Source organism: Crocodylus siamensis, chromosome 4 (genome assembly GCF_052110815.1).
Source record: "Crocodylus siamensis isolate JL-2025a chromosome 4, ASM5211081v1, whole genome shotgun sequence".
Lineage (NCBI taxonomy): Eukaryota > Metazoa > Chordata > Crocodylia > Crocodylidae > Crocodylus > Crocodylus siamensis.
In genome coordinates, this window is record NC_143398.1 from 206,977,891 (window position 1) to 207,003,087 (window position 25,197).

Here is a 25,197-nt window from a genome sequence, read left to right on the forward strand (position 1 = left end):
TTCACACTGATATGAAAATTGATTCAGTTACTGTATACAGTAGTGAACCATAATATTGATTTAATTTATTTGTGAATTACTTCCAATATTGCAGAGGGAAGGCAGCAGTGTGGGAGACCAAGCTTAGTCAATACTGTAAGAGAGATTTAACGCACTAGTATTAAATATTTTAAGATTAAATTTAAGGGGGAAATGGTTGTTGATTTGAAATAATGAAATGAAACAAGACCTTTGGCAGAATGAATAATCAGTATTATATTGTCCCATGATATAATATTGCCATTAGACACACAAATAGTCCAAAGGTTGCCCTCAATTAGATGTGTGTAACTCCGTGTAAGTTAGTGAGGATACAAGGATGAGTCAAGAATTTGAATCATGTCATTATGTGGGGCTGTTCTGTTTAATTCCTCAGAATGAGCATCTCTTTTTAAAGTCTTTTTCTGAAGAGGCAAATACCCTAATTTGTGAATTCCTAGGATCTTTGCTCACCATCATTTTGTGATTCATTATTTGAAGGTATCAGATGGTATTTCTCAGGATTCGAATTAAACTGTACATTAACTTCTCCTTCTTTTTTTTGTTTAATCAGGCAATCTTTATTTTACAAATGCTTTCCTGACAGAAACTTTTGTAGAAGTTTTGCGTTTAAACACTACTTATCGTCGTGTTCTTCTTAAAACCAGAGTGGATATGCCAAGGCATATTGTAGTGGACCCAAAAAACAGATACCTCTTCTGGGCAGATTATGGACAGAATCCAAAGATTGAACGTGCTTTACTTGACTGTACCAACAGAACGGTGCTTGTATCTGAGGGCATTGTCACACCTCGTGGCTTGGCAGTAGATCACAGCAATGGCTATGTTTATTGGGTTGATGATTCATTAGACATGATTGCAAGAATTCAGCCAGAAGGAGGTGACACTGAAATTGTGCGCTATGGTAGTCGTTACCCAACTCCATATGGCATCACAATTTTTGAAAACTCTATGATCTGGGTGGATAGGAACTTGAAAAGAGTCTTCCGAGCCAGCAAAGAGCCAGGCAACTCAGAACAGCCAACAGTTATACGTGACAACATTAATTGGTTAAGGGATGTTACCATTTATAACAACCATTTTCAATCACAGTCACCTGTTGATGTCAACAACAATCCTTGTTTGGGGAACAATGGAGGTTGTTCTCATCTGTGTTTTGCACTGCCTGATCGGCAGACATCCAAATGTGGTTGTGCCTTTGGCACTCTAGGAAGTGATGGCAAGAGTTGTTCCATTTCAACAGATAATTACTTGATCTTTGCTGCTGAGAATGCCCTTAGAAGCATACACTTAGATCCTGAAAATCACAGCCCTCCATTTCGCCCACTGAATGTGTTAAGAACTGCAGTAGCCCTGGACTATGACAGCACTAACAATCGAATATATTTTACCCAAAGTTCTCCAGCAGGAACAGGGAGAATCAGTTACATCAGTATTTTTTCAGGAACTGGAACTCCCACTGTAATTGCTTCAGGTAAGTGCTGTTAAGCATAATCCAAATTAACTGGATATTAACAAAACAAAATTATAGCACCTGCCTGCTAGTTAAGTAATCATAACAAATTTATATTAATGATCAAGTTAGACCACTTAGTTAATATATGATATTAAAAGCTTCTGCTGATATTTTGCTTAACTTTTTCCTTAAGTTCTTATTACATCTTTATCAGTATTCAGGCTCAAATATGGAAGCATAAGACTAGTTGATGTTTATTTCCAGTAACACTATGCAAATATATAGAAAAGCAGGCTTCCTGCTTCTGTAAAAAAGACAAACTAGATAGAACAGGGGATGGGACATGGATAGAGGCAAGTGGTTGGGATGCTAGTTGGCCACATCTTGGTAATACAGGTCCTTAGATTTTAATTCAGGCAAATTTCTGTTGATGCCACTGATCTGAACGAATGCCTCTATACTTGTTCCATTATGAAAGTGGGTTGATTTGAAGAAAAGTATTATCTGTGTTTCAGAAAGTTATAATGAAGAGATCCTTCTCTCTTTTGTGTTTGCATGCATGCCTAAGATTTGGGAACTCCAGATGGCATAGCCTTTGACTGGATCAATAACAGGATTTATTACAGCGACTTTCTAAACCAGACTATCAGCTCAATGGCTGTGGATGGATCCAACCGTACAGTGATTGCCCGTGTTCCACGACCTAGAGCCATCGTGTTAGATCCTTGCAGGGGGTATGTGTTTATATTCATGCAGCAGAGTTTTCATTATAGTGATATTATTAGCTCAAAGAGGAGCCAGTGACATTGTCTATAGTTAAAACTGCCTAACACTTTCCATTTTAAGATAAGGAATGCCTATACACATGCTTTGACATGTTCTAATTATAATGTGTCAGAGTAGACTTGATTATTCAAGTCCGATGGAGAATTCTAAGTAGAACACTCCAGAGTGCTGCAGTATCATGTGTATTCAATATAGTGGCAGGGGCACTTTAACTAAACAAGCTTTAGTTAAAGTGCCCCCTGTGGGAGTGGAAAACCCCAGAGAGAGGTGACCTGCAGGAGGAAGCCCCCTGAGGGACTCCGGGAGAAGTGAGGGAAGCCAGGACCAGAATCCCTCACTGGCTAAGAAGATCCCCCACCTACCTCCAGTGGCAGAGGTGGTGACCCCGGCCCATAAGTTCCTACTCACTCCGCATTGGCAGGCATGCAGGAACCACCGGCATAACTGGAAGTCTGGTGACAGCAGAGCCAGTGGTCAACTGCCACATTATGGAGCAGCACAGCAGAGGAAACAGGATCTGTGGCTCCAGCACAGCGGAGCCAAGTAAAGCCCAGCAAAACCTGGGGCCCTGACAGCTCAAAGGCAGGAAGAGGCTACAGGAGCAGTGAGGGCTGAGGAGCACTCCAGGAACAGGGCCAGAGGAGCCACGCCAGGTCCTTTCCTCACAGTAGTGATAACACATGGCTACAGTAGGAGCAGACCTTTGCCAAGGGATGCATGAGTTATGCCTATGGACTTTTTTCTCTTTCATTTTCCTTTTGTATATGTATGAACTCTAGTTGCTAGTAGGGACATTGCTGGGAGAGTGTACTGAACTGAGTAACTGAAACCCAGATGACTGCAAGGGTGAATTAAGGCGCACTTTATTTAAAGGACCAGATGGTCCGAGTTGTCTCTAATTGTCTGGCAATGGCATGAGCCCAGGGCATGATTTGATTCAAACACTTTATTTAACAAAAAATGGAAGTCTGATGTCCCAGACGGCAATTGTCAGTGCCATAATTGTATGAATGCATCAGAAATTCTAATCCAGATGGCATGTGGAAGGGGCTCTAGGAGAGGCAGAGCCCTGATCTTCACTCTTGTGCAGGGTATACTACAGCCAAAACAAGACGTAGGCCTCGTCAAAATCCAGGCTGTCCAGACCAAAGGGCCTGTTTCCCCAGCGGGGAGGTGCATAGCCTCTGGCACAGCCCATACCAGAAACATCGCTTACACACCTGCAGCCATTTTGAATACACATAATGCTGCAGCATTTTAATTAGTGCAGCTGTCTGGGAGCTGATCCAATTAAAACGTCCCTTCCTCCCCCCCAGAGCACACCCATAGGTTTCAGTTGTTTATAAATGTTGGGGCTGAAATTTTCCATGGTGTCTCAGGCTGTTTTGGAGGGAAAGTTTTGACTGAAACAGTTCAACTATTTCTGAGAACATGGTTGAAGAAAACAATGAAAATAAGTTGTCTCCTAGTTAAAAATTATACACCTCTGCGCTTGAAAGCATTTGAAATGCACGTCTTTATTTGTGTTTGAAAACTTGTGTTTGAGATTTGGCAGAAGGATCATCCTGGTGTTAGGAAGGTGTTTTTTGCTGTTCCCCTGGAACAATTTCCAAGTTTGAGAGGAATATATCTGTATCAGTATAAGAGAAATATCTCTGTATCAGCAGGCAGGAGAGCTTGCAAATCAACATCTAGCATCAGTTTAGATAAAAACAGTAAGGGAGAGCATCAGTCTGCCATTCATCTCATCTAGGTGGACAAATAAATGGTGATTACTGAAAACAAGGATTCTGTGAGAATAGCATATCCCTAGGATTGGTTGTTACTGCAAAGATATCTCTCCATCTAGGTTTTTATGCATTTTTATTCACAGCATCCCTGAAAGGGTAGGGGATAATATTACAGTCACAGTTCTACAAATGGAAAAACATGGGAAAGATGGTGACTGACTTTCCTGATGTGACAAGGAGCTGAGAATTGTATTCATATTTTCAGTGTACCAGTACACAGAGGTTCCTCATCAATGAAGGGGTCCTTGTTAGTAGATCCTCTTGCAGAGTCAGGGTTCTAATTAATGGAAATGATTCTTTCTTCAGAATACCCAGTTCACTCCTCAGTTCAGTGAGAGACGCCAGGTCACAGGTATCTTGGGACATAACTGAGTCCTGTGGATTTTGTTTGCCAAAGAGATAACTTTGCCATTGTCTGATTGATAGATACATGTACTGGACAGACTGGAGCACCAATGCAAAGATAGAAAGAGCTACACTTGGTGGAAACTTTCGAATATCTATTGTAAGCACCAATTTGGTGTGGCCAAATGGACTTACCTTGGACTATGAGGAACAGCAGCTTTACTGGGCTGATGCAAGTCTGTATGTATTTGTGGCTTGGTTATGTTGATGTACAGTAGGATTTTTTTTTTAATAATGTATTTATTTAGTACTTATTTTCCTCCATTTCTCAAAGGAATTGTGTACAGTCTTATGGAGCAGTAAGTATTAATCAATTAATGGCTTTGAAATTACATTGTAATAATTAGTAGGTATGTAGTACTGTAATTGGTTAGCCATATTGTTATTTCTGACTCACATAAGATGAACAGAACTGCAGGCCATGTTCTACTTCAGTCAACACTTTATTGACTTTAGTGGCAGTTTCCACTGATTTAAGTAACAAATCTTTGAGGTGACTGGTAATTCCACATACAGTTAAATTTATTTATTTTCAGGTGCACGTATTAACTGCAGAATTAAAGTCTTTCCTGAAATTCACATTGAGCTAAATCTAGTCTGTTGTATCATGGCATTTTTACCTATCATTGGTTTATTTGTTCTATACTTAATCCTGGACTTGTTTTTTTAGCATCTTCTCTATATGTATATTTCTGCTGCACGTCTTCTCTCCTCACGAGGATTCACAGACGCTTCTCACCTGTGGAATTTGGAGATGGCCCAGTTTCCTCCCTAGAGGCTTCTGGACTGAGCCCTGCCCTTAACACAGGCTACCAGAATTTCTGCTCCTACCAGTGGAACATGTTGACAGTTTTTCCCCCCAACTGCTTTGTTTTATAAATTTAATTTTTATTAATTTTCATGCGGTAGCTCCTTCCTCTACCCCTCACCCTAGTCCAAGAAATCAGGACTAGGGTCCTAACTTTCTGATTTTTCCAACACTGCACCTATTCAGCAGGCTCCCTATGTTTCCAACAAAGTCACAGAGAGACCCTGCAAGGATCCAGCTGAGTCCAAGAGATGCTATATGCAGATTTTAAGAAGCTTCAGAGGATGATCTGTGCTCTCCTGTGACAAGCCAATGGGGCTTTTAGATAGGAGGGCTGGGACCATGAGTTTTACACAGAGCCAGAACTTTACTCTGGGAAGCGTGATCAAGAACATTAGGATTCCCATGCAGACTAAAGCCCCTCACAGCCTGCTCCAGGCTAAGTCTTGCAAACTCTAGAGATGCCCTCTGCCTGCAAGGGAATATCTGATATTCAGATATCAGGGTCACACCTTGTACTGTATAAATCCTTAAAAATACAGGAGTGCTGTTGTCTTAAGCAACTCTCTCAATCTGAACAAAATCATAGAAAAAAAAGACCATATGTGCTTTCACCAGTATCATACTGGGGTCAAGTCTAGTAGCCTATATCTCATAATGGTCAGTACCAGGTGTTTTAGGAGAAGGTAGAATACACTGTGGACAGTTATATAATAAATTAGCCAGAGGAGAAGTTTTCGCTTACCTTCAGTTAATTACAAACTTGTTTAACCTTCAGTTAATTAAAGCCTGAATATTTATATCCGAAAAAATAAAGAATAATCTAAGGTCAGACTTCTCTGCAGTAATGTCTTCTGCTGACTTCAGACATGAGTGACAGCCAGGGAATCTCCACTGAACCCACAGTGAAGATCAGACTTCTGGGAGCAGTGACTTCTCTTTCATCCTGATGTAAATGGACTGCAGTAAACAGCCTGGGCATAGGAAGAAAAATGTACTTTAGCAGGGCATTTCTGTACATTCTGTACACCTCATTGATACATTTTGGTGTTCAGAATTCAAACAAGGAATTCATTCCTCAATCAGGTCAAATTTAATTAGGGTAATATGGAGAAATAGAAAGATCTTGGACATATGTGGCCTCTTTGTTAATTTAGATCCTTTTTAATCTTTTAATTTAAAGCAAACAATCACAATTTTCCTGGGATCTCAGTTGCATTAGAGATTTTCTGAGATAGTTCTGGGACAGTTTTTTCCATTCTTGCAACTAAGTATCATGAAAAACATGTGTGCCAGTCATAGCAACTTTATGTGAGTATACAGGACTCGCTAAATCAGGTATCCTCACATGTCAAGATTCATCACTCTGGCCAAACTAAACAAACCCGGGGCCAGCTTTTCTCATCACGGCTACTAATTATTAAAACTATGTCATTCTATTTAAGGATAAAAAGCTGGCCCCAGATTTTTCTTATTTGGCTAGTATGATGAAGTTAAGAATATGTCACAGGAAACTGTGGAGTTAAGGGAGTGGGCAAGAGCAGCACAACAGTCTTCTCTTATGGATCAAAGTTTACAGCAATCACCACATAATGAAATTGTCAAGATTTTGGAACATAGGCCATGCCTATGAGTTCTCCCATTCACCATGTTAGCAACTGCACATCCAAACATTTCAACATGTGGTTGTAATTGACACTCTGTTATGCCTAGGTAGGGGAGGGGAGGAGAGCACAGTTATAATATAGCCCCCTTTATGTTTACCTAGTCTTAGGCATTCTAGGACTTGCTGTCAGTTTAGTTATGGTGGCAGAACTAAGGCAGAAGAGATTCTTGGTCTTATGTTCTCATAGTTGCTATAAGCAAGATGTTAAAATCCTGCACTGGTTAGCTTGCTAGATACTTGAGAAACTGTTTGTATAGCTCCCTCCACAAGGTCCCTAGTGGCATTTGGAATAAGGGTGTGATATCTGAGGGATATTTGCAAAAGTAAGTTTTCATTCCCCTGTGAAACCACCATCTGATAGGAAGGTGCATCTACCTTAGTGCCAACCTTGAATTATTTCAGTTTCAAAGCTTTTGCTTTCTAAGGAAGTTTTTTGTCTGCCTATTACTTTTATATAATAATTAAAATTCTGCTTTGCCCTCCATAGTTTCATAGTTTCTAGGGCTGGAAGGGACCTGAGCAGATCATCTAGTCCGACCCCCTGCCATGGCAGGAAAGAATACTGGGGTCAAATTACATCTTTCTCACATGTCTATAAATCACTGCCTTGTACTTCCTGTTAGTGATGAAAGGGGAGAGGAGCTATATGGCAAAAATGTGAATTGCCTTATCTGATAATTTTGTTTCTGTTAGGAGCTTCTTTCTTATTTCGGCCCCCTCCTTCCTCCCTGGTAGTTTGGAACATAATAGACGTTTTTCTATAAAGGGGAATTTAAACATATATTTGCCTGGAGTTTAGTTAACACAGTTTAAGTGTTTACTGCTAACAACTAGTAGTAAGTCACCAGAGCGTTTCTAAAACTTCAGAAAAATTCTTCTGGTGGCTTGAACTGAAAGGTGAAGCTAAGTCCTGGAGTCTGACAGTAGCACTGAATTCCATAGGTGAGAAGCATTGCCCATTAGTTGTGATAATCAAGGAGAGAAGCTGTTAGCAGAAAGAATATTATCAGCTAAGTATTTTTCAATCCTCTGCCTTCCTTTTCTATGTGCTGCCTACATCTGTTCTATGACTGATAAGCCTTTTTTCAAAGTCTGAATGTTAAAGTACATTGGAAATGTCATTGTTTTCAGAGCAATTTCCAACTTTTTTCTATTCAGCTGATATTTTCCACATGCACACAACACTTTGTAACTTTTATTTCTGCAGACACAGATGAGCTTTATCCTCCCTTTAGCCACACTGAGAGGAAAGCAGCAGAAAGTAGCATGGAGATTGCACAACAGGTCCTTAAAGGAGAGGAGAAGAGCCCACATAGCTTGCTTCATCCTGTTACTTAGCTAGCAGCAGCCCTGCCATGGAAACACCACACTTCAGTGGGTTGTCTAATCAGGAGGACATCAGGAAAGGGTGTTAGGATCAGCCTTTTTAGGGCATAAGATTCTTCACGCTTGGTTTAAAAGCTCTCCCACACTTCCCTTTTGCTTATGACTGTCATCTTCTAATTTTCTGCCAAGCACTTTCTATCACCTGCATAAAACCTATTTCCTATTTCTTGTAGAAATTCTGAATTTTGTAGTCTTCCAAAAGACAATCTTTCCACTCTCTGCCTTTTTCTGGTCTTTCTTGTTCCTGTGTAGTTTATTAGACTGCAGCATCTTTGAAACAGAGAGCTTATTTATCTTTCTGATTTGTGTGACAAGCATTTTTTTCTTTCTAAACACAATTTTAAATAATAATGCATTGGTAATTATAGTGCAAACTGATTCTTCAGCCAGCATTATACCGTATTCCTGGTGTGGCTTTCACTGAAAGAAACATATGGATGGGAACAGTTAAATGGAAATCAGTGGCAAAATGGCATGGAAGCCAGTAGTACTGTTAGGAATAAAGGATAGCAACCTATTAATGTGGACATTACTTGTCACAAAATCTGTAGGATTGAGCCATGTGTCTGTTGCCTGTGCATCTCTGAGATTTTGCTTCTAGGGTTTTGCTACTTATTACAGACAGTGCTCTTAACAGGGGAATCTGACCTAGAAGCCACTGTGATTATTTTATGGTAACTCTTCTACCATGTGCTTATTCATGGGAAAATCACCCAAGTTTTATGTATTTACTGTGTATAAAAATGCTGTTTAGATGTTTTTTCCTGGTAATATGAGTTTAGTTTTACATTAGTGACAACTAGAAAGAAAGTTTTCATTTCCTGGTGCCTTTGTACTTTTATTCAAGAATACATCCAATTCAGGGGGTGTTTTTCAGAGAGGATAATGAAATGTGTGTTCATTTTAGCTGTCAGAGTAGTTGGTTAAAATTTTTCTTTTAAAAGCTGATTGTTTCCAGTATGTAAGCATTTCCATACTGGAAGATTATGAAGCATGTTTACTATTAGCATTTTCAAAGCCATTACTGAACCTTATTATTACTGAACCAGTAGTTTGAAAAGCCCGGGATGTCAAATACAAACTTAATAAAGTACTCCTATATTTAATAGATGAGAAATGTTTACGAAGAGTAATTAAATACTTGTATAGATAAACGAGTTAAAGGTTATGTTTTTCAGGCATTAGCATTTCCTCATTTGTTTTAGACAGAAGATTGAGCGATGCACCCTTACTGGTACAAATCGTGAAGTAATTGTTAACACTGCTCTTCGTCCATTTGCCATGACCTTGTTTGATCAGCACATTTACTGGACAGACTGGAACACCAGAAGCATTTACCGAGCTAATAAATATGATGGTTCAGACCAGATCACCATGATCATGAATTTGCCACAAAGGCCACTGGATATTCATGTTTGGTCAAAAAGCAAGCAACACCAGTGCAGCAATCCTTGCAACCAGTTTAATGGTGGTTGCAGTCATGTTTGTGCACCAGGTAATTATTTTGGTGATGATGAATATAGCAGAACTTATAATGAGCTATCTTTAAAAACTCATGGGAATAGCTAAAGTATTCTTCAGAAGTGGGATACATCTCAACTGAATTAAAACTGTGAACAAATTAAATGTTGTGATCTGGCAGCAGATTGAACTGTGAACCTCCAGAACTCAAAATCATAAGCTTCTATATCTTGAAATGAAGAGGACTCCTTAGCTGGGAGCCGTAACACTTATACTCTCTCAATGGATCACAAAGGAGGCTCTATAACATATATGCACCAGTGGATTATAGTGGGAACTCAGAATGGTACCACCTCCTACTAAGTACCCTACAAAGGAGTGGCCTTAAGCTGAATGTGTGCAAGCTTGAGAGAGGCTCTGTAAAATACCTTTGGGATAAGATTTTTCAAAAGACCCAAAGCCTGATTTATAGAGCTATTTAAATGTCTTAAGATATAGGTGGCCTCTGGGAGTTAGATACCTGGGCACTTTTGAAAATTCCATTTATATTACTGGGAGTTGGGAGTCAAATCCACTCCCACTGACTTCAGTAAAAGAAGAGTTACTTCATTACCAAATGACTTTGAAAGTCCCACTCTTAATGTTAAGGGCCTAGCTTTTTGGCTGATATGACCATATCATTTGATGGCATAGAATACGGTCTCATTTGGACTCAAAAAGTAAGAGCAACTCTAAACACTTTTATAGAAAGTCTATAAATGTCTAGAATGTCTTGAACACTTCAATTTCCCTTTTCTTTTAAATCTCAAATACATATAGGGCCTGCTGGTGCAGAGTGTCAATGTCCTTCTGAAGGCCATTGGTATTTAGCTAATAATAACAAGCACTGCATTGTGGACAATGGGACCAGGTGTGATGCAGGACTCTTTACATGTCTTAATGGGCTATGCATCTCAGAGCGATGGAAGTGTGACAATGACAATGATTGTGGTGATGGCAGTGATGAACTGGAAAGTGTGTGTGGTAAGCACTTTAATAACTGTTAAAAAGTGACACAGAACTCTGTTCTTCTTCTGAGGTCTATCACACTAAATTATTGACTTGATGATTATGAGATTTAGTTGCGTAGCAGTCCTTTGAAGCTGCTTCCAGATTTTGTCATCAGGTGTTTTTATGAGGACAAATTTGCTTGTGAAACAAGAAGGGATATTTAGGATTGCCTTTAAATCATATTTACCCGATTTTACCTTTCTACTTTCTCTAATTCCAATGTGTACTTTACTTTTCATGCAGTCCGTTTTGCAGCAGTGTTTGTCTTGGCAGGTAAAAGAAGCATTACATTTTCCATTGCTACCTTAGTCAAGGAATTAAAATGACATTCCCTCCATGAATTTTCTTCATTTTTATCCCCTGTAGCTTTTCATACCTGTCAGCCAACAGCTTTTACCTGTGGCAATGGGCGTTGTGTTCCATACCACTATCGCTGTGATCACTACAATGACTGTGGAGACAACAGTGATGAGCTGGGTTGCTTGTTCCGAGCTTGCAACTCCCACACAGAATTTACATGCAATAATGGGCGGTGTATATCTCGAGAATATGTCTGTAATGGTATAAACAACTGTTATGATAATGGTACATCAGATGAGAGAAATTGCCGTAAGTTCATTGTAACTATTTTATTTGTAAAGGAATACGACAGTATTAGTAAATGAAAATGCATGCATTTTAACATGTATGCTGCTTTATATGATATTGAAGCAAAACAGATTGATTAAAGATATTTATGAGAAATTTGAGAACATTAATAATAACTATTATTATTATTAGGCCTGTCCAAATAGGGAAGTATTTGATTCAGATTTGGCCAATTTAGAGGCCAGTGATTTGATGCGGCGATTCGGATCACTGCCCTGAATCGATTCAGCCAAATCAGCTTCGGAAGATTTGGTGTGGATTCGGACAGATTCAGTGATTTGGATTGGCTGGGAGAGGCAGGCACAGCAGGGCAGCTCCTCTGACTGTGCCTGTCTCTCCCCAGGCATGGAGGGCCATGGGAGAAGCCCCCATGGCTGCCCTGTCCATCCTCACCCCCCGCCCCGCCCCAGCCTAGTCCTGGCACTTAAAAAAAAGAAGAAATAAACCTATACTCACCAGCTGCAGTGTTTGGGGTCTCTGGATGCTCGTGGCAGAACCCCCCCCCCCCCCCCCCCCCCCCCAACACAGTGCTGGGCAGTGAGAGGCAGTGGGGACTGCTTCCCTGCTTGGTACCCATGCGGCAGCTGCCCCATGGCATGGATGCAGTGCAGCTCGGCAGGGTGCTGTGTGCTGCCTGGGACTTGGGGCTACTGGTGCTGAGTGCTTCCAGGTTCTGGTTGACTGCTGGAGCCACCCCAGCTCCCAGACAGTGTGTGGCGCCCTGCCGAGTTGCGCTGCACCCACGTGATGTGACAGCTGTCACATGGGTGCCAGGTCGGGGGGGGCAGCAATCTTCTCTGCTCCCCCACTATGGTACTGTGCTTAGGGGGGCTCTGCCACAAGCCCTCAGAAGCCCCAATCCCCACTGCCAGAGCCTGTGAATGCGGGGCTTTTTTTAAGAGCAAGGAGGCTGGGCCATGTCAGGGATGGGGCCGGGTAGGGCAGCCATGGGGGCTTCTCCTGTGGCTCCTCTGGCTGTGCCTGCCTCTGCTCCAGTGGGGGGAGCCTCAGGGGCTCTGCCCTGGTGCTGCTTGGCCAACTGGTGGTGGGGACGGGGCATAGCCCACATTCCCAGTGCTGCCTTACTTGTATCAGCTCTGGAAGCAGGGGCTCTGCCCTGTTGCTGCTTGCCAGTCCGCACGGAGCCCCTGGGATGCGGGTGTGGGAGCACTGGAAGTGGAGGCTCTGTGCTGCTGCCACTTGCCTCCTTCTGCCTGGAGCAAGCAGCGCCTGTATCCCCCACCAGAGCTGGGCAAGTGGCAGCAGGGCAGAGCCCCTGCTTCCAGTGCTGCTGTGCCTGCATCCCACATCCCTCTGCCCCCCTCCTGAAGTAATGTGTCTCCCCACCCTGGCTGGGCAGCTTGTCTGGGCCCCAGTTTCATGCTCCCCACACCCCTTCCCTAGCTGGAGGCAGCTGTCAGCTGCCTGTAGTCTATGGCTGAATCTCTGAATTGGCTGAATCTTTTCCAAATGGATTCAAAGCATTGGAATTGATTCAGAGATTTAACTTGGTCTCATGCTTCGATTCGGATTTGGAGAGTCGATCCCCAAATAGGGCTGAATCTCCTCTGAATCAAATCAGCTACTAAAGCTTTGCACAGCCCTAATTATTATTACTATTGACTACTACTTGAAGCACACTGTATGTCCTTGATCCTGCAAAGATTTATGCATGTGCTAACCTTAACGGGCTGTGAGGAGCCCTGTTGACTTCAGCAGGACTAATCATGGTAAACTGAACACATCTTGTCAAGACTGGGAATCAGATTTGTGGAGCAAATTTATTCTGTAGGGTTCTACTGTGAAGTTATGCTAATTGCAATAGGCAGCAAATATTTTCCATGTTACTTTATGAGTTACTATGTCTTTTAATATCTATTTTTTACAAAGCTCAAAGACTATGAATTGGTTTTCTTTTCTTTATTGGTTCAGTATTTATTTCAAAATAATAGATTGTTTTGTTATTATTCTGTTTAGCAAAACACAAAGGGCATTTAGATTAATATTGATAATTCATGTAGTTCATTTGTTAATCAGACTGCACTGTTTTGAAAATATTTTGTCAGCATTTTTTGCCATTAAAATTCAGTCATCTGAATTTTCGCATAGAGCAGTACGAAAGAAATGGTCCAATGGAATTTATTTCAACATGTGAAGTAAAATGACTGGAAAATGTTTTGTTCTTAGTCTTTAACTTCCCAACTCAGGGGAAAATCACACAGTAAAATTGTAAAAATCTATTTTGTTTTAATTTACTGTGGATTTCAATGACAGTAAAATGTTTGCAGGTCTTTTAGCTACTCTTGAGTACTATTGGAACCATTATATTTTTTGGGGGGTAAAACTAACAGGGTATGACTTAAGTGACCTTGAAAGATACTTCTAAACAGTCTGAATACTTAAAGAGAATGCTACTTTTAATATTGTGTTTCAGTATAATTTAGTTTAGTAGGATAAAAATGTTCTAAGATATATTTCTCTCCTATATTTCTTCCCTTACAGCTGAGCGCACTTGTCAAACTGGTTTTACAAAATGTCAAAACACAAACATTTGCATTCCTCGAACATATTTGTGTGATGGAGATGATGACTGTGGAGATATGAGTGATGAAAGCCCTACTCACTGTGGTAAGTAAATAGTGCCTTAATTACTTTCATACAGTAATTTATTTCTCTAGCTCTTGCCTTTGGTACGGGTTCAAATGTTCTGTAGAAAGAATAAATGTTTATGTGGTTACCATATTTACCTGAATCCGAGATTACTTCAAATTTAAGATGACCCCCAATAATTAGATTCTGTGCATGGAAAATTATAAATGTGTTACAGTTGTCCAAGTATAGAATCGAATTATTAGAGGGTCATCTTAAATTTGTCTCCAACTGCAGGGAGAGGGCAGGCAGCCTAGCCCTAGCACCTTGCACTACTTGCCCCTTCTGGCTGCACTCCAGCTTTCTTCCCCCAGTCTGATTCCTGACCCTTGCTGCCACCTAGCCCAGCTCCCTCACTGATGCTTGATTCCCAGCTCTTGCTACCTCCCTATTTCCTTTCTGATCCCTAACATGCACTGGTGTCCCATCCCCCACCTACTGCCCCATTCCCTGTCCGAATCCCAACATGTGCTCCTGCTTGATCCCAGATGTGTGCTTCTGCCTCATTCCCCACCTGATCCACTGCACATGCTGCTGCCTTGCCAATTTCTGATGTTCTGCTGCCTGATCCACTGCCCGATTCCTGGCGTGCAGTATATACTCTCGTATGCTTGCCAATAACGTGGCCTCTGTTTTCCTTCTTATGACAACAGCCATCATGTAACATATTAAGGATCTTTTATTCATTCTGGTTATTTTGCAGGGTAGCTTTCAGGCCAAAAGTTTTTTTCAAGGTGACCTGAATTAAACACACTCTTCTGCACATCCCTTCACTAATTTCTTAATGCTAGAATGACATCCTTTTTTTTAGTCCACAACATTTTCTAGAGTGTGCTCTTTTATTTTTTCCAAGTGATTATAAGTATATTCTAGAATGCACTGAATCTTTTATACTTGCTTTCAAATATTGTGCAAAATCATCTAGTTTTCTGTCAACAGTAACTACTCAGTGGGTGTACCTACATGTGCACTGCAATGTACATAAGCCTATTTTAATGTGCATTAAAGCATCGCTAAAACCATATTCTTTAGTTAATGTGCATTAAAATAGGCTAATGCACATTTTCCTAGTACTTCAAAATGGAGGGCTCATTTATACATGCAGGGAGGCTGCTCCAATGTGCTTTAATTACAGTGCATTAGAGCAGACTTGATTAATCACTGTGGTACTTACTGAACTCCAGCAGACTCCAGCATCACGTGTATCAGTGTCCCTGTGCTGGAAAATGGCCGTGGGGCACTTTAAACTAAAACTTGTTTGATCAGCTTTAGTTAAAGTTCCCCTATCGCCATTTTTCAGCACAGGGATGCTGATACATCAGGTGCTTCAGATGTTTTAATTAGTGCAGCTCTAGGAGCCAGGCTAAATAAAGCGCTCCCACCCCTACCTACTGGAATACTTCTGTTAACTCCCTGAGGACATTTATACACATACCTTTTTGTCCTGTGATGTGCTGGAGATCCGCTGCCTCAGAGCAGATGTGATTAATCAAGTGCTCCACATGACAGCTGATGTGAATTGCACTGCACACAGTGCAGTTGTATAAGCAGTGAAATGCATGCACACAGAAAATAGTGGCGGTGTGCTTTTGAACTAAAGCACCTTCAAATAAGTTTTAGTTCAAAGGTGCGCAGCCACAATTTTCTCAGTGCTGACTCACATTTCGCCGCTTATACAACTGCAAGTGTTGCAGCACCAGGTACTTTTCAAAAAACCTGGTGATACAGCACTTGCATATGTAAAAATGCCCTATGGAATTAGATTTAATGCACATTAACTAAAGCACGTTAATGAATATGTAGACATTCCCAGTGTTTTTCATTTGTAGTATAGAAGTTGTTTTTGCATAGTCCTGACCATGTTTAGCTACCCCACATCAATTTATAAAATGTATGTTGACATTACATATATCTGGTAGTGATTGAGTGGGTTATTTTGCCCAGGCTCATTGCTTAAAGTTGTCTACGTTGAATTGCCTATTCCACAATCTTTCTAAAATGAGTCCACTGATTATAACCAATCCATAGAACAGCACGTGTGCCGGGAAAACAATTTGGCTTCCTTGCCAACCAGGAAGAAATATAGCTTCATGCTGTTTTATGAAGAATGTGCCATGTCTTTTCTGTAACTTAAAGCCAAAAAGTACTGCTCAGTTATGGACGGCATTCATAATTGGAAGCTATGAGAGAAAGTCAAAAGTGTAGTGTCTTAAGGAAGAAAATAGAACAGAGAGAGAGTGGGGAAAAAATGGAGGGCAAAAGGGAAAAGGAAACAAGCTCAAGGTATTAGTGAGTGAAACATGTAATTCCTATGAATTCCTTTATTGTAGGCATACAAAATGGCAAGGCCAAAGAGTAAATTTACAGGTTTTAGACAAGAATTCCATTATTTCATGTTTAGAAGTGAGATCAGTCACCTGAAACCACCACAAAGAATAGCAAAATTGTCAGTATAAAAGGTACATTGTAGGTCAGGATTCAGGGGATCCGTCAGATGCACTTTACATTGCATCTTATTTACACTGTTATTGGAGCTACGCAGGCTTCTCTTCCATGGACAATACATTCTGTTGTGGAATCTCAAGAAAAAGTAGTGGAGGAAAAAGAAAGAGGGAGATCTGGTGTGAAGTTTTATTTCTTTGCTGCAAACTGTTGTCATTTTGAAGCAAGCAGTTATGCTGACTGGTATAGGCAGTGGAAAAAGGTGTCTTGTACTATAAATTAGTTTCTTGTGTACAACTCAAATATAAAGTGCTTTGTCTTGCAGTTGCTCTATGGAATCTTGTATCTACAGCAAATCCTGCCCTCATAGAAGTGGATACAACAATAGAAGTTGCATGAACTTTTCTGAGGAGAGAATTTGGTCCATTGTTTACATAGAAAGAGCACTAGATTGTACAACAAGCTCTTTGCAGATAGAATATGAAAGGATATCTTTCCTAGCATAATTTTTTCTCTTTCTTTTTTGGGGTCTGTAATATTTTTGCGTATCATGGACTCAAAAGCAACTTAAAACAAGTTGGAAGGGTAACAGAAAGAAAGAAGTCATACATAGGTTTTTTCTTCCAGTCTCACTGACTTGCACAAATAGTGAGTTTCGTTGTACATCTGGACGTTGTATTCCTGCTCATTGGTTCTGTGATCAAGGAGTAGACTGTGCTGATGGCTCTGATGAACCTACTTCTTGTGGTAAGTGTGTACCCAAGGGAACTATTCTGGGAGGAAGTATGGTCATGAAATTCATTGTGGGAAATAATTACTCTTCTAAATGATAGTCTGGATCTAGATCAGGCTGATAGTAACTGGAAAATAATTATCTTTCAAGGGTATTGAGTGGCTTACATAATACAAATCTGTAGTTTCACTTAATTTCTTAGGATTTGCATCACAAAAGCTCTGTCTGGAATATGAATCCTTTCAAACCTCCCCTCTCTTCTGTAAAACAATGTTTTTGATGAATTGGCTGGGGGGGTGGTCTGCAGTTTGGAACTGAGAAATGAGATAGGAAAAGCAGAAGAGAAAAAAGCAAAGTATTCTCTGCAGAGAAAGAGAGAACAGAATGAAGTCACTGGGAAAGTGTCTGAGAGCAACTGCCATCACTCAAGGATTGTACCAGAGATAGAGATTAGATTGATAAATAACTCCCTGTGTTTCTTGAAGTACAGTGTGTGTTTGTGGGCAAGAATTGTTAGCACATTTTCTTGCCTACAGTGTGCTTCCAAACAAAACTTGCACCATGTTTTTTTGGAAGGCAGAAGGTAGAAAAAGAGATTTTTCCAGTCACGGCCAACTGTGTGACAAAGAGTATATCTTCCTGGGAGCACAGAGTGTCCAGGAAGCATGGCATCCCAGGAGAGTCTGGGTGAACCAGCAGAGAACAAGGACTTTCTGCCACACCAGGAAGTCTCAGCTGCTAGTTGCCTCGCCTGGACTGTCTCTTAGGATGCCACAGTTCCTAAACACTTTGTCTTCCCAGGAGGGCTTACTCTATCATACAAAGTTAGGCCCAAGACCCTTGCAAGGGCAGTAGCAAGACTGTTAGTTCTTTACTATAAGTAGTTCTTCATATACAGTCCTGTAAATAAAGTGATGTTTCCACATTGCAAACCTTGCCAAGATACTATCAGCAGCTCACTTGCTCCTTCAGGCAGAAGCTACAGTGCTTAGCCAGTAGATGTGATTGTGAGATGGTTAATACCAGTTGCTAATCAGGTGTCTCCAGGTGTGCTGCTTTTCTAGTGAAGAAAACAGCTTCCCAGTTTTGAGGGGCTGATTTTGAGGAAAATGTGTTGTATATGAGAAAATACAGTATTAAAATGAAAACTACATTTTTAGATTCAAATTTAGAAGTGACTTTGACTGTTGCCTGCTCTGCTAGTGCATTAAGAGGGTTTAGGGTTGTATTTAAACTGATAATGCTTTCCCTTTATTAAGACCTAACTAAAAATGTTTCTGGTCTTCCTCCAAGCCTCACTCTCATTACAAATAGGTTTACTAATATTTATGCTTACTGGGAGCATCAGTACAAGACTCTGACTGCACAGTAGCCTGATACTACTGCATAGTACCATCACATGGCAAAAACTGTTATGTGACACTACTGCACAGTAACTTAGGTTACTGGGCGTTTATTTAGTACTTGTTTATGCAACCAGTGCACAGCAGCATCTTGTGTAGATGCATCCACTGTTGCTTAAGAAATGGCTACTGCATTGTCATTAGATTTGATGTCCTCTTCAAATTTACTAAGTTTACTGGATTCAGATTTCCTTAGGAATCTATTTTTGAAGTGTAACAAGATTAACATCCTAAAACACAAAGCAGAGTTGTATTTGTAGGGATTATTATTGCAAAGAGAGAAATGGGATGATAAGAAGGGTTGCTTTTTTTATCCCAGCAGATAGAGCCTAAGTCAAATTCTATTACCTTGAGCCTTCGTTTGGTCTTTCCCAAGTATAAGCCTGACCCAAAGAATAACTTCCCTCAAACAGTTATTACAGCAGTGCAACCCAGTCTAACGAGCAGAGTAATTCTATTCATTTTAAGTGCCCCACGTGCGGACTTGTTCAAGTGACCAGTTCAGGTGTGATGATGGTAGATGTATCCCAGCAACGTGGATCTGTGATGGCGATAATGACTGTGGGGATATGAGCGATGAGGATCAAAGACATAACTGTGGTAGGTGTCTAATGCAAATAAAATATGGTGCTTGGGACAGCTCTTGGGTTTTCAGAGCTGGATAAGTTTCCTGCAGGGTCTCTATGATTCTGTGACTTACTCTGCCTTACTAGGAATTCATATTCTATTTTGTTTTTAAAATCCCTTTCCATTTTGTGCTGTTCCATCTTCATGAAACAAGATTTATATAGTAATTTGAAGGGAGGTAATGCAGACAGCAGTAGTAAGCATACTTATATTCACTGGTTGCCACAGCATGTTTTTGTTTATGAATTAGCATTACATATTTGTATTAGCCAGGTTCTGATGAAAATCCTTCTTAGCTGGAGAGTGGAGAGAGTTGGGCTGTGGATCACTGTTGTTTGGATGCATAATAGATAAAGGGCGGGGGGCCTGGTTTCTAGTCTTATATTTTTTAGCACCAGGTGGGCATTATTGTAGATGCTGCACTAATTGTACTACAGGATTTGTTGTCTTCGTTTGATCATCCCAGGGTACTGGGAGGTGGAGGGTGTGAGCTTTGATTCATTATGCACCTTCCAGGAATCTTGAGGTGTGGAGGCTTTTCAGCACCCTTTGTGTAGAACAACAGTCAGTGGGGTGACACCAAAAATAAATTTGTTATTTTAAACTTCATAAATGTACCTTTACATATATTTCTGTGAGAAATGTCTGGTCCAGGTATACTGGAGAAGCACATTTTATACACACAAGAGAGAATAAGTTTAATTCAGTTAGTGACTATGCTTTATTTTAGCAAACCGAAACTGCACAGCTGCTGAGTTTACCTGTGTGAACAGCAGGCCCCCAATGAGGAGGTGTATCCCTCGGGCATGGGTTTGTGATGGAGATGCTGACTGCAGTGATGCATATGATGAACATCAAAACTGTACGCGAAGATCCTGCTCTGCAAATGAATTCACATGTAACAATGGATTGTGCATACGAAATTCATACAGGTTTGCATGTGCTTCAGCAATAACAAGAGGGTCTTAAAAGCAGTTTTAAATTATGGGATTCATTTTATTTCAGTTTTCACATTGTTCAGTTATTAATTAGGTCTGTAGTTCATAGTGGAATAACTTAAATGTAAGGTATTTATGTATAACTTTTAACTTTAAAAACATGCAGGATGCTTGAGTAATATATTGACCATGCTCCCCAATAGTATTAAACAGTTACTTCTGAGGACAGTAACTGTTCATGGAAGAATTCTGGCTGCTTCCTCCCTGCATGAGATAGTGTGGTTTCATTACAACTGTCTGTTATGGATAAGGGGAATAGTTGGGAGGAAAGATTTGCTCATCTTTAGAAACTAAACGAAACTGCAGAAGCTCAGCTCTTCTGCAGATGAGCTCTTATGCATCTATCCATCTGTCCATTAGACAGTCACCATTGTCTTGTATTTTAACAAAGCCCGCATTCTTCTTTAGGTGTGACAGAAGAAATGACTGTGGTGATAGCAGCGATGAGAGGGGATGCGTCTATCAACCTTGCCAACAGCACCAGTTTACATGTCAAAATGGGCGCTGCATTTCAAAGGCATATATCTGTGATGGCGATAATGACTGTGGAGATGAGTCCGATGAGCTGGAACACCTTTGTAATACACCAGAAGCAACCTGTTCTCCTCATCAGTTTAAATGTGACAATGGAAACTGCATTGAAGTGGTTAAAGTCTGCAATCGACTAGATGACTGCTTGGATAATAGTGATGAAAAAGGCTGCGGTATGTGTGGATTTATCTAGGGACTAGGGGGTCTGATATTTAATTTAATTTAAAATGTTTTTAGATTAAGATTTTAGACAAATGCTATAGAAGTCTTAAACCAGCATCTTCATTAAAATGATTCATTTTCCATCAAGGCTTCCCTATGGGATTATGAAAAATACATACATATAATATCTCGTATTAATACATTATATTATCTTAAACATAGCAGCTTAATTCGTATATTTAACTAATCCATGAAAACTAACAATTTGGGCATGCTGGTAAGTAGAATGTATGGCACATATTATAGTTAAGAAGATTATACTATTATTCTTACCAGATAAATGCTTTGTAACTATTTATTTTTGTTTTGAGGAATAACACTGAGTTCCATGGAAGAGAATTTGGCATTAACTCAGCTGGCATTAATTGTCCTAGATTCATAGATTTAGACAATTTATACTAGCTTAAAATGTATCCCTTATTTCTAAATAGCAAGATGAGATTCAGAATATAAATTGATTTTGACTCCTATGAATACGTTATTCTCTGAATAACCCAGTTGCTTGAATAATGTTTTTATTTTTGTACCACAGGGATTAATGAATGTAATGACCCTTCCATCAGTGGGTGTGATCACGAATGCACAGATACCCAGACTAGTTTCTACTGTTCTTGTCACCCTGGATACAAACTTATGTCTGATAAACGGACATGTGATGATATTGATGAATGTACTGAAACACCATCAGTATGTAGCCAGATTTGTGAGAACACAGCTGGCTCTTACATTTGTAAGTGTGCCCCGGGATATGTCCGTGAGCCTGATGGAAAGAGTTGCCGACAAAATAGCAATATCTCCCCCTATCTTATTTTTAGCAACCGTTACTATCTGAGAAATCTCACAGCAGATGGCCAGTCTTACTCTCTCATTTTGCAAGGACTAAGAAATGTGGTAGCACTGGACTTTGATAGGGTGGAAAAGAGGTTGTACTGGATTGATGTGGGTAGGAAGATCATTGAAAGAATGTTCCTAAATGGGACAAACAAGGAGACAGTAATAAGTGATGATGTGCCAAATGGAGAAGGGATCGCTGTTGACTGGGTTGGCAGGTAAGAATATGTTTTTAGCCTTTTTTAAACTATTAAGGAAATTAAATGTGGCAAAATGTGAGTTTGTTAGATCTGGTTTTGAATCTATGTATCACATGTCTACAGATCAGCCACCAGTATAAAAATATCTTAGTACAGTCGATAGTCACTTGCAGCAACACCTGGTAAGAGCAACAACCTCTTACCAGAAACATTTTCCCTTGGAACATATTCCATATTATGTATCCAAATGACACTCCCTATAATAGCAACAGTATGTTACTACTATCAGGTGTTAACTGTAACCAATAATACTGATTACTGGTAATATTTAGCTGTTATTGTGTGGTTTACATTGTCAAAGCACCAAACATGCTTCTTGTGAGTATTAGGTAGTGTAGGTTTGTGGGATGCATAGGTTTTATTATGCTCATTTGACAGATGAAGCAACCAGACAAAGACATTCTGGACCCCTTAGCAAACCATGAGATTGGTTTCAGCATCTTATGATTAGCTTTTAAAGGTGTTGCTGAGCTGTCTCCCTCTTTCTCTGTACCTCCACAGTATGTCAAGGCTGTTGGCACTTCCAAAGTTATTGGGCAGTTAATTTGCCATCCCTGTTGCAGGAGCTTTTACTGCTTTCTCTGCCCAGTCCTCATCTGTTCTTCCCTCATAAGTGTTAAAGGGAAGCACTTACAGATGCAGGGAAAGGGAAAGGAACAGAGGAGTGGTCCCCATTGCTAGGAAGGGAAACAGGTGCTCTAAATTCCTGATAGAAAGGGAGGGGGGTGGTTTTTACTCCCTTCATCTTTCCCCCTCGGTGGGTCCAGGTTCATGTGAGAGGTAGAGTGTGAGAGGGGAGGCAAAAGACCCCCCAACTCACTCCAGACTCTCCCACAACGTGCCCTGATACTTACCACAGAGGCGATGAAGAGCGGCAGCTGGGAAGAGATGCTGGGGCAGGCTCAGCAGTTCCGGAGCTGCCTGAGCCTGCTAATCAGTGAGTGCAGGGGGCATGGCCTTGGAGAAGTGCAGGCTATTCAACAGACAGCTGGGGATGTAGCTGAGCCTGTGACAGGAGGAGAAAAGGGGAATACCAGCGGGGAGACGCGGGCTGCAGAGTCAGGGAGCACAAGCCCTAGGTACTGGGAAGAGAAGCCGAGAGTCTGCTGGAAGGTGCCGGTAGGCAAGTCAGGGAGTATAAACTCCGGAGACAGACAGAGGCCCGGGAGTCCCACTAGGAAGGCCCGGCCCCTGGGATGCCGTGAAGAAGCAAGGCTCCAGCCAGGAACGCAGGTGCCATGGTGGGGGACAGCCCCGAGGGACCACAGGCACCCCTGAGAAGCACCCAGTGAGGGAGGCATGGAGGAATCTGGACCCCCGTGCAAGGGGAGTGAATGACACTGGCTGCTGGGACCAGGACAGCACAGCTAAGGGGTCAGCCGGGCCTGGAAGGGAAAGGGCCCGGTCCCTAGGGAGGTTGCCACGTGAGGCAACTCCGAGGCTGAGTTGCCGACTGAGGCTCAACTGAGGCTCAGCACAGGGTGGCCGCCCATGTCCACCACCTGATAGGCTAGGCTAGGCTAGGAGGAACAGGTGAGTCCCCCACATAACAAAAAGCCCTGGGAGGTAGAATCCCAGAAGTCTGTCAGCAGACCCAGACTCTTTTCAGTTTTTCCTAAGTTGCAGTTAACCCTGGATGGGGTAGATTTAATTGTCCAAGAGCTCTGAAGATGAGGGATGGCCATGGGAAGACTGATGGCCAGGAAGGCGTGATTCTTCAAGGTGGGTGGCGTGAATGAGGCAAAATCATCCAAGAGAAAGACCTGCAGTGAGCAGAGTCCACCCAGGCCATGGATGTGGTGAGGGTGGGGTAAAGAGGAGGTTGGAGCCCCATGAAGAAACCCAGGGTAGAGATCCCCATCTACCAGGAACTGCCTCCCAAGAAGGGATCAAAGAAACATCAAAGATGTGGCAGGCAAGCAGGCGCAGCATCCGAACCAACTCGGTGGTGCTGAGCCTGGATCTCACACTGATGTCACTAGGGAGCAAGGCATCAATCAAGAAGGGGCCAAAGCCCTTTAACACCTACCAGCGACTCATATTCTTTGAGTCTGATTCCAGCCCAGCCAAATGGAAATAATTCCTAAAGAAGGCAAGTGGGTGGCAACATGTGGCAAGCTGCTTTGTTAGCACTTCTGCTGGTGGAGTTGTGGCTTGTCTATGTTACAGCATCTTTTGGACTTGGGGCATCCTGAGAGTCTACTAGCTGAAGCAGTATTGAGGAGCTCCCCATCTGCATTACCTTACAAGTGTTCATTGTAGCTGGATTGTTTGCTGTGATTAGACTCTATGTGCTTTCTCCACCTTACCTTTTGTAAGTGCTAAAGGAGGAAGTAAAAGTGGGTTCTTCTAGAGTTACCATATTTCCAGGTCCAGAAAAGAGGACACCTGTCATGCAGGGGTGGGGCAGAGGCCCTGCCCCTGCCCATTCTGTTGCCCTGCAATGCCAAGCCACAGCACCGCCCAGCCCTGCTGGATTAAACCAAAGATGTGCTGTTGAATTTTGGAACAACATGTACTTTACTTTGTCAGCCTTACAAATTGAAATTTTTTTTTCAAGCAGTCTGGCATAGTTCTTTAGGAGTGAGTTGACATTTAATCCTTCAGGTTTTATTTCAGTGGAAATCAGTGATGTGACTATCATAGTTTGCTCAATTTACAGCTGAGCATAATCCCTACACAAAGTGATAATGATAGAAAACTCTAAAAAGAGACTTATTTAGGCAGTTACATTTTACTTGTCCAGGATTTTCATTGGAGAACCATCCAAATGTTTGATTACTTTGGTTTGGGACGGGGTGGGTAGTGAGAGGGAGGAAGAAGAGATGGTGATTTGTACTGAAGCAGAGCTGGCACAAGAACCTCTGTATTTCATGTCTCCATTCCTGGCCATATCCCTTTTCTTGCAGCCGTTTCTTGGTGAGATAGGAGGGAAGGAAAAAAAGGTTTTGGTATCTTCCTAGTCATGTGCTGTGGACAGTTGCTGAGATTGTGGAAGCAGGGTTA

At 41.4% G+C, this 25,197-nt stretch overlaps 1 protein-coding gene across 3 annotated transcripts in view; it reads left to right on the top strand.

Moving 5' to 3' along the window:
* The window catches only part of LRP2 (LDL receptor related protein 2), a 217,917-nt gene that overhangs the window by 130,553 nt on the left and 62,167 nt on the right, over window positions 1-25,197 (top strand). For all 3 annotated transcript variants that reach the window (XM_090045536.1, XM_090045537.1, XM_090045539.1), the window contains 12 exons: window positions 593-1,513; window positions 2,064-2,229; window positions 4,498-4,656; window positions 9,542-9,831; window positions 10,617-10,820; window positions 11,214-11,456; window positions 13,998-14,123; window positions 17,214-17,333; window positions 19,191-19,322; window positions 20,080-20,281; window positions 20,756-21,051; window positions 21,633-22,149. In XM_090045536.1, coding sequence (XP_089901662.1) covers window positions 593-1,513; window positions 2,064-2,229; window positions 4,498-4,656; window positions 9,542-9,831; window positions 10,617-10,820; window positions 11,214-11,456; window positions 13,998-14,123; window positions 17,214-17,333; window positions 19,191-19,322; window positions 20,080-20,281; window positions 20,756-21,051; window positions 21,633-22,149 — 3,376 coding nt within the window. The remainder of the gene's footprint in view (window positions 1-592; window positions 1,514-2,063; window positions 2,230-4,497; window positions 4,657-9,541; window positions 9,832-10,616; window positions 10,821-11,213; window positions 11,457-13,997; window positions 14,124-17,213; window positions 17,334-19,190; window positions 19,323-20,079; window positions 20,282-20,755; window positions 21,052-21,632; window positions 22,150-25,197) is intronic.